The sequence below is a fragment of the Chiloscyllium plagiosum genome, chromosome 17 (genome assembly GCF_004010195.1).
Source record: "Chiloscyllium plagiosum isolate BGI_BamShark_2017 chromosome 17, ASM401019v2, whole genome shotgun sequence".
NCBI lineage: Eukaryota > Metazoa > Chordata > Chondrichthyes > Orectolobiformes > Hemiscylliidae > Chiloscyllium > Chiloscyllium plagiosum.
In genome coordinates, this window is record NC_057726.1 from 53309975 (window position 1) to 53320416 (window position 10442).

At 41.3% G+C, this 10442-nt stretch overlaps 1 protein-coding gene across 1 annotated transcript in view; it reads right to left on the reverse strand.

The window, feature by feature from the left end:
- Positions 1-7391, reverse strand: part of LOC122558479 (corticosteroid 11-beta-dehydrogenase isozyme 2-like) — a 60200-nt gene extending 52809 nt beyond the window's left edge. The window contains exon 1 of the mRNA XM_043707107.1: positions 6444-7391. Coding sequence (XP_043563042.1) covers positions 6444-6714 — 271 coding nt within the window. The 5' untranslated portion in view covers positions 6715-7391. The remainder of the gene's footprint in view (positions 1-6443) is intronic.
- Positions 7392-10442: the final 3051 nt, after the last annotated feature.

A 10442-nucleotide genomic window follows, 5' to 3' on the forward strand; every position in this document is an offset into this window, starting at 1 on the left:
GGAATTGAACCCGGGTCTCTGGCGCTGTGAGGCAGCAGTGCTAACCACTGTGCCGCCCACCAATTCTCCAATTATTATTTCCAACAGAGTAAGTGAATTGGACTGGAGTCTAAACTGAAATCAGATTTTTAAAAACGTGTGACTTGAATAGAAATGACTTGAAATTCCTCAGTTTGAAAACAACATATATTTAGGGATTGGCAGCACAACATGGAACTATAATGCATTGAAACTATCAAAGGTTTTGTCCTCCTCCTGCCTGGTCCCACCCATTGCCACTGATTTGGAAACTGGACCACCAGATCTACACCAATTGTTGTTCAAACAGCCTTTTAAATACCATATCCCCCACCTCATCCCTTCTCATTGACATCATGAGAGGGGAACTCTTTTGGTACCAGTGGACAGCTTTGGGATACTTGCCTTTGTTAGTCAAGGCATTGAATACAAAGTAAGGAGGTTATGATGGAGCTATACAGGATGTTGGTTAGGAGTATTCTCTAGTTTTGGTCACCTTGCAGTTATACAAGAGCAAGAAGGTGTTGTTGAATTTTTAAAAGACTCTTGTTAGATTTCATTTGGAGTACTGTCTGCAGTTGTGGGTGCCATGATATAGGAAAGATGTAAATGCATTGGAAAGAATGCAGAAGCAATTTACAGAGAATAATTCTGGAAATGAGAAACTCTACTTCTGAGAATAGTTTGTGAAAGGAGGAGAGAAGTTTTAATAGAGGTTTTGAACATCATGAAAGGGCTGGATAGAGTAGTTAGGATGAAGCTGTTTTCCTGTTTGTAAAAGGAGCGAGAACAAGAAAACATGGATTTAAAATGATCTGAAAATGAAGTAAGGACGATGTGAGGAAAGACCTGTCCTTACAGTGTGTAGTGAGGAAATGGAATGCACTGCCTGGAAATGTGTTGGATGCACATTCAGTGCAGGGCATTGGATGATGATTGGATAAAAACAGTGTACAAGGCTATGGTGAAAAGCAGGAGAGCATATGAAGAGCCAGTGCGCACACAGTGGGCCAAATGGCCTCCCACACCATAACAATTCTGTGATTCAGAGTTTTCTGTGTGACTGAACTTTCGGTATCTGTATAGGTAAATGGTATGACTATGATGTCACCAGATCTGCTGAGTTTCTCCACCACTTATATTTTTTATTTCAGCATTGCAGTATTTTACTTTAATGACTGAGTGTTGCAAATCTTGCATGACCAGAACACATATTGCAGGTGAAGCAATTTCCAGCATGATGGCAGCATTTCAGCAATTGGCACAGTTAGTATCAGCAATCCTTGTAACACGAGATTCTATAGTTGTCTGTGTGCATGTCTGTGTGCGCGCGTGTGTGCGTGTCTGAGTGTCTGTGTGTGTATATCTGTGTCTGTGTTTGCACGTGTGTGTTTATGCATGACGCCTTCATGATCATGGAAAAAATTTGTATTTGGGCTTTGAGGAAGGCAGTGCATGCCGGCAGAAATTTGGCCAAAATTCTTTAATTTTCTCACGAGGTGGAATTGGGTCCTTTACCTCTTGGTCATAGAGACACAGAGTTTTCACAGTATGAATAAAAACCATTCGGCTAATTGTACCCATAACAGTCGTGAGCATCTATCTATTCTAATCCCATTTCCAGCATCCAACCCATCGCCTCGAATGCTGTGATCTTCCATATTCTTATCTAAATAGTTCCTAAATATCTTCAGGATTCATACTTCTACCACCCTTTCAGGCATTGAGTTCCAGAAACTCACCACCCTCAGAGTGAAAAATTGTTTTCTCACTAACCCTCCTGTTCCTTTCCTTTATACTATGCCATGTGGTTATATGCTCACCTAGCCTCTCATCATTATCTGAAACACTCCAGCCCAGGCAACATGCTGGTGGATCTCCTCTACACCTTCTCTTGCGTAATCACATCCTTCCCATAACATGGCACCCACAACTGCAGACAGTACTCCAAATGAGATTTAACGAGAGACTTTTAAAAATTCAACATCACCTCCTTGCTCTTGCATCACTGCCCATTTAATAATGCCAAGGAAACTATGCTTTATTAACCGCTGTCTCCACCTGTCCCAGCAGTTTCAATGATCTGTGCACATTTGGAACCAGGTTACTCTGCTCCTGCACCCCATTTATAATTGTGCCCCTAATTGTTATTGTCTTTCAGTGTTCTTCCTACCAAATTGCATCACCTCACACTTCTCTGCATTGAACCTAATCTGCCATCTAATCACTGATTCCACCAACTTGACAATGTCCTTTTGAAATTTCACACTGTTCTCATCACAGTTCACAATCCTTCAGATTTTGTGTCAACTGGAAACTTTGGAATTGGCCCCTGCACACCAAAACCCAGAATATTATGATAAGGTAAAACCACGGACCCAGAGAACCATAGCATTGCTTTCTCATTGGACAGAGACGACTGAAGTTAGCTTAACCCGAGGGTCACCACACCTCAAGCAAGGGGAGGGGTTCAGACCCATCATGGCGACCTCAGCCGGTTCAGAAATTGAATTCGCACCATTGGTGTCACTCTGCATCACAAACCAGCCATCCAGCTAACTAAACCCATTAATACATATCAGGGAAAGCAAGCATCCCAATAAGACCCCTGGGGAACTCACCACAAATCTACCAAAAATATCCAGTGACCATTACTCAACCAATCTTATATCCACTAAGCTACTGTTCATTTTATACCTTGACCTTTAATTTCCCTCACAAGTCTGTTGTGCAGCACTGTGTCAAATGCCTTCTGAAAATCTATGTATATTAGAGCAACAGCATTACCCTCATTAAGCCTTTCTGTTACCTTTTCAAAAAAACTCCAGCAAGCTAGGTTAAACACAATTTCTTTCTAATCAACCTCCCTTTTTCCATATGACTTCTAATTCTAACCTGAGTAATTGTTTCTAGAAGCTTGCCCGCCCCCAAAGCTAAACTTGACTGGTCCATAATTGCTGGGACTGATCTTACAAAGTCTCTTGATCAAGGCCATAATGTTTGCAACTATTCCGTCTACTGGTACCTCCCCCAAGTCCAGGAAGACTGAAGATTATGGCCAATTCACTCCCAATTTCTATCCCCACTAATTTCAAAATCCTTGGATGCATCTCATGTCATCCCGGTGCCTTGCCAACTTTAAGTCTATCTAAGGCTTCTTCTTTATTAATTTTGAACCTTTTTAGTGATAGAATTCCCTCCACTGTCACCATGGCCCAAGCAGGATCCTCCTCTTTTTGAGACAGATACAAAGTATTCATTTAACACTTCAGCCATGACCGGTGCCTTTATGTGTTAATCCCATCTTTTAGTCTCTAATCAGTCCTATGCCTTTTTTAATCATGCTTTTACTATTATATGCCAACAGGATATTTTAGTATTTTTCTTTGTTAGCTGCTAGTATTTTCTCCTAATTCTTCTTTGCTTCAATTATTTGGTTTTTCACCTCCTGCCAAACCTTCGATATTCCTCTTGGTTTTCACCTGTATATTCTGCCTTACATTTCTGATGTATCTGCAAAAGATATTTTATTTGTTGACCCTGTAACATTTGGTATTGCATTTAGTTTGACATCTGAAAAGTCATCTGAAAAGCTTTAAATTTTTTTAACAAATTCAATTATTTTATCACATGTTCTTACATTTGAAGGAACATCAGTCTTTTCCAAATGTATAGTGCTGAATGAATTCAGCTTTTGTAATATTATTAACTGTAGTAATATCATACATCACGAATGATTGCAAAAAATCCCATGTAACATTTTTATAAATTACAATTGACTATTCTGACCTCCATGTCAGAAAATATGTGCCCAGAAAGTAAGCAGGATTCAGTTAACCACAGGAATAGGCCCCTACAGCTTGGGATTATTATTGTACAGTCAATAAATGGAACAAAGTAAGGTTTGTTTAATTTTCTGGTTTGCATTTTGATCCTATTAGATTTGCAGACCACAGTGAAGTAGAGCAAAAAAAAGTAAGAGGACACGATACTAACACAAAAAAAATGATTTGAGCTGACTTGGAGAAATGTTGATTTGTGGTTATGATTTGTTAATAGCTAAAAGGCAATCTTCCCAAAATGTTTGCAGTGTGCTGACTTATAGCAACAAGAAACCTTGGCTCTGAAACATCAAATGAATGAGGAAGATGGTTTAAGTAGAGGAAGATGAAAAAGTAGTGAAGTGAATAAACTAGGCTGTGTTTCTGTGAAAAACAGTGGGATCTGTACACAACTCACTTCAGGAACACTCTAAAATGTGTTGCTGTCTTCTTGGCAAGTGGGGCTGTCCTGCACATTTCGAAAAAGAAAAGATACAGCTGTTGCACAATGCTAATGACAGCTGATGTTCTCATAGCAGCAGACAGAACGTCTGTCCTAATCTGACCCTTTCTTCAGTGGAACTTTTAACCGTTGCCAAGGTGATCTGCAGTTGTGCTAATGGCAATCTGGAAGAACTTTCCCTTCACTGTGCCCCAAAGATCTTGGATACCAATGAGATCTTTGTAGCACACCCCTATCATCAACTAATCCAGTCACAAAAGGACATATTTACAAATACCAAATGAGCATTTAGTCATCAACTTACTGACAGGATCTGTTTATTATTTCGGATTCAGGATTTATTAATATAGGAGGGTGTAATGCCTTGGAGTTCGAGAAGAACATCAATGGTAATTTGTAAAAATAAAACAAAGCAAATTTCTCATCTACCACTGCGACCCCAGTTTCCCCTCACCGTCCCACATCTCTACCCCAGCCATCCCACAATCCTACCCTGGTCGCCCCTCATCACCCTAATCTCCCCTCACCATTCCACACCCCTAGCCAGTCTCCTCTCACCATCCCACAACACAACACAACACAGTTTCCACTCACCCTGCACCCCCCAGTCTCCCGTTACCACCCCATCTCCCCCACCCATCTTATACCCCCTAAGCCTAGTTTGTCCTCAACACACCAGTGTCCCCTCACTACTCCACCCCAATCTCCCTTTGCCACCCCACCCATTTACCCCAGACAGTCAAAGTTCTGCTACATTTGTAGAATCCTCTATTTAATCCATTTCTTGAGCATAACATTCACTTATAGGCATCACACCCTGAGGGGTTCTGTACATCAGTTTTGGAGGGCAGAGCACAAATTCTGCAGTTTTATAATGGGATTCCTTGGTTAAACTATGAGAATATTAGGATTTTTTTTACTATAGAAGATCAAAGGGAGATCTAATGGACATTTGAGAATGATTAAAGAAATGGGCAGGCTAGAGTGAAACTGTTTCATGTGGTGGGAAAATGAGGGAATTTAATCATAAAATTAGAGCAAAGCCATTCAGGGATGATATTAGAAAGAAGTACTTCCCTTTGCTTTTGTTGAAATCTGGAACTTGCTTCTTTCAACAGTTGATTTCAGTTAGATTAATAGATTAACTTCAAGTTGGATTAATTTTAAACTTCATTTGACAATTTTTTTAAGATGCAAGGCAGCCAAGATCAAATTTGATTGTGTTGTAAGCACAGTGGCTGACTTCCTCATACCCACACTACTCTGTTAAAGAGAAACAAGTTTACAAATTATCATTGGTTTATGAATACATAAGATTTGTCAGACTAGTAATCATCAATCACTGGTTTCAGAGTGAGTTGATGCTGATTTGTAGACAGCTAGTAGGCTGGACTTAGTACAACAGTTAATGGCTGGAAATACTTTATTAAAAGAATGTGAAGGCAATAATTGCAGTCGCAGAGGACTGCCCTTTCCCCTGGTGTCTGGACCCTGCTGATCTAGTAAAACTTTGCCCATTTGTCCTCTGCCATTGATAGCATTGAAAGGACGAGAGAAATGGGAAGAGATTGGTAAAAGAATCATATATGCATGTTAAAAATTTGTTCCCCACTTCAACAGAATAATTTAGTTGTGATGAAAACCTGCAAAATGTTTTCCAGGAGAGATTAGATTATTTTTTATAATGGAATATTTCAATTTTGTTCCATTTTATTTTACAAAATGGGATGGGTCATTTGACATGGGTAGAAACACAGCATGAAGAAGCCCCAAAATTTCAGCACAATGATCACTCTCAAACAATCTCCGTTCTCTGAGGTGTTTCATAGGGAAAATGCAGCATCACTTGGAAGCAAGTGACAGAATCTGAGACAGCCCAATATTTTGCCACTATGGAAGTATGCCACAGACATAAAAGGATTGTACACAGTGCAACACATGTTTTATCATTTCAGAACCCCAGAGGCTAGTCACTGAAGCATACTTAATAAGATTTAAACTGGTCTATTAACAATTTGAACTAATAATCTCCCCATAACAGAATGCATTTCTATTTACAAATATTTGACAGCATGCATTTTTTTTCAAGATTCACTTACGAAACTCAAACACGTGTTTTTCAGTAACAGGGTGCCTCTTACCTGTAATGAGCACAGCCTTTCCCTGCACAGATAACTTAGGAGAGGAAAGTGACTGAAAGGCGAGCAAGCATACAGCAGTGAAAACCAGAACCCCTGACAAGCCGGCCAGATACATGCAACAGATCCTCTCCAGGAACAGAAGGAGAATCGCATAAATGATCAGGCGATGAGTCAGTTGCAGTTCAGACATGAACAGCCTCAGGAAAGCGACAATGCCTAGCACGGTGATAACACACGTATAAACTAGAAAGGAGCTGGAATAGTCCTCCATTGATTCTGGCAGACGCACACTTTGCAGCTGGTCCAAGTCTTGACTGCTTCAAAGACAGTACTTATAGTATAGACTGTTCGAAGAAACGAGTAGCCCCAAAAGGGGGAGGGACTATGGAAATATGCACCAGCTTAAATAGTTATAGAAAACTTAAAACTCGGCAGTTTGAAGGAACGATTTCAAATCTTAAACCGAGAGCTGGCGGCTTTGCTTCAGATCAGCTAATTAGAAAGTACCCCACGTTTGTTTTCAACTTTGAAAGAAAAACACATCGAAGCTGAAAGAATATCTGCCATTTGATGTTGGAAAGCTGCCAAGAGGCTGAACTTTAATCTGCGAGGTGACTTCTCAGCAACAGAGAATCACCATCTTTCATTAAAAACCATACAATAAAAGCACCGGTCAGGTGGAACATCCAGTACATGTTTGCAGGTCCTGGCGTGGCCAGTGCAATCGAAGGTTAAATGTCTCCAGGGGTCGTGAAAGTGGCTGGGAATCGGGGTATTGTAAGTCGTGAAATGTCACAATTAGGGAAAATGAAGTATTACAGAAGCGGCTGTTAATTGGGTTTCCAAGTAATGGATCAGTCAGTCGAACTCAGAGTCCGCTTTGAAATTCCAAAGAACACGCTCCACCGTTGCTCAATGTTTTACCATTCAACTTTGATTAGCAAAGCGTACAGCTAACCTCGTGTCCAGGATATTTAAACGATCAACTTCCGGGAAACCTGTAAAAGCCACGACCAAAATTCTGTTTGCTGCGACCTACAGAGTTAATCCGTTTTCTTCGGTGAAAACGTTCAGCTATTGTGATGCACAGCCATGGGGAATTTCAAATACAATGGGATAGGTCATTGAACAATTTCCCAATTGCACGCTCTCCCAATTGTTTGGGTGACCTGTTCAGTGGTCTTTGTCACCTTGATCCTGTCAGCCCTGGCTAAACCAGTCTGAACCGGATTCAAACAGCAGACATCCCTGTCATTTTCTAGATTTGGTCCCCACTTCAACAGCTATAGAAAGAGGATGATCAGGTTGGGGCTGTTTAACCTGGAGCGTTGGAGGCTGAGGGGTGACCTTATAAAGGTTTATAAAATCGTGAGGGGCATGGATAGGATAAATAGACAAAGTCTTTTCCCTGGGGTCCGGGAGTCCAGAACTAGAGGGCACAGGTTTAGGGTGAGAGGGGAAAGATATAAAGGAGACCTAAGGGGCAACTTTTTCATGCAGAGGGTGGTACATGTATGGAAGGAACTGCCAGAGGAAGTGGGGGAGGCTAGTACAATTGCAACATTTAAAAGGCATCTGGATGGGTATATGAATAGGAAGGGTTTGGAGGGATATGGGCTGGGTGCTGGCAGGTGGGACTAGATTGGGTTGGGATATCTGGTCGGCATGGGCGAGTTGGACCGAAGGGTCTGTTTCCGTGCTGTACATCTCTATGATTCTATGAACCACTCATCCAAAGACCTTGAAGACTGTCAAAGTTCTGCCCATTTTCCTGATAAATTCATGTTTGGATTTCTTCAGTCAGGTCTGTACCCCTTCTATAGCACAGCACAATCCTAATCAAAGTGTCTATGTTGCTCTATCCCTCCCCTATTATCTTGACTTTCCTGTATATCATCCTCCTGAAATACCTCTCTTTCATTGTGCAACTCAGTGAGACTGTTTACGCTTTTCGGCTGCAACAATATATTTTCTTCCCAGCCCTCTACAGTTATCACTGTGGACCGTAGGAAATAGGAGCAGGAGTAGACCATTCAGTCCTTTGAGCCTGCTCTGCTATTTAATACGATCATGGCTGACCCAACATTTCTCATGTCCACTTTCCTGTATTTTGCCTATGAGCCTTTATTCAACTACTGATCAAGAAGCTAGTCATGCAAGAATCTGTGCTGTCCCCTCCTCTTCATTATCTACATGTAGCCCAGTAGCAACTCTATCTGAGGTCACGGGGCACAAAATTGAGCTTGGTAACACTGAGCTGGGTGGGCCATTAGAGATCCAAAATGGCATTTACAAACACATACATTTATCAGGTGCAAAACAGGTTGGATGCCATTTTGGTCAAAGAGTTAGCAGCTACACTTCACTGAAAATATGCAGAGCAGGCAGGTTTCATACCAGCAATGCTATTTTAGAATGTCATGCTCTAATCAATTGCTATAACTGTAAAGGGAGGAATCTGCTGATAATGAAGCTCCAAACACTATGAGTCACACCATTAGTGTAAATGTTTAAATTTGATCACCAAAATGGCCAATTGTTTCCCTTTGGCACTGCAATGCAGAATGAAGGGGCTTTTTTAGGCTTCTTCAATAAACTCAAGGTAATCTGTGTTTATATCATAAAACTTATTCTTATAACAAATGGCTCAACTGGTTAATAGCTAAACTATGATCCAGAACTAGAACCATATCCTCCTTTAATCTCAAACACACACAGGACAAAAAATGATTCTGTAGAGATAATATTTAATTAAAATATTGACACCTTTATTGACGCATGGTTTGTAAAACATAGGTCAGGCAGCAGCCGAGGACAGGAGAATCGACGTTTCGGGCATAAGCCTTCCTGATGAAGGGCTTATGCCCGAAACGTTGATTCTTCCACTTCTTGGATGGTGACTGATCTGCTGTGCTTTTCCAGCAGCACATTCTTGACTCTGATCTCCAGCATCTGCAGTCCTCACTTTCTCCTTGTAAAACATGGGGTAGAGGTTGAAGACTCCTCAAATGCAGCAAGCTGCTTGTTAACAAAATTGAATTACTGATGACCTTGCTGTTGAGTTCATAGAGTGCATCTGGGAAAATTAACAAACAGTGGAATTCACAACTGGTCTTGGAGGAACCTGTTTGGGAGTGGTCACAGCACAGAAACAGGTAAGTGAATAGTTTTTAAGTGTGATCTTACTGTAAGTCTGCAGTAATGAGTAGAGTGGGTACTTTCTTGATTATATGTTTAATAAGATATGTCTCTTGATTAAACTTAAAATATAAGCCATAAGTGTTAGGTTAGCCTAGAGTCATAGAATCATAGAAATGTACAGCATGGAAACAGACCCTTCAGTCCAACCTGTCCACGCCGACCAGATATCCCAACACAATCTAGTCCCACCTGTCAGCACCCGGGCCATATCCCTCCAAACCCTTCCTATTCATATACCCATCCAAATGCCTCTTAAATGTTGCAATTGTACCAGCCTCCACTACATCCTTTGGCAGCTCATTCCATACACGTACCACCCTATGCGTGAAAAAGTTGTCCCTTAGATCTCTTTTATATCTTTCCCCTCTCACCCTAAACCTATGCCCTCTAGTTCTGGGCTCCCGGACCCAAGGGAAAAGACTTTGTCATTTATACTGTCCATGCCCCTCATAGTTTTGTAAACCTCTATAAGGTCACCCCTCAGCCTCTGATGCTCCAGGGAAAACAGCCCCAGCCTGTTCAGCCTCTCCCTGTAGCTCAGATCCTCCAACCCTGGCAACATCCTTGTAAATCTTTTCTGAATCCGTTCAAGTTTCACAACAATTTTCCGATAGGAAGGAGACCAGAATTGCACGCAATATTCCAACAGTGGCCAAACCAATGTCCTTTACAGCTGCAACATGACCTCCCAACCCCTGTACTCAGTACTCTGACCAATAAAGGAAATCATACCAAACGCCTTCTTCACTATCCTATCTACCTGCGACTCCACTTTCAAGGAGCTATGAACCTGCACTC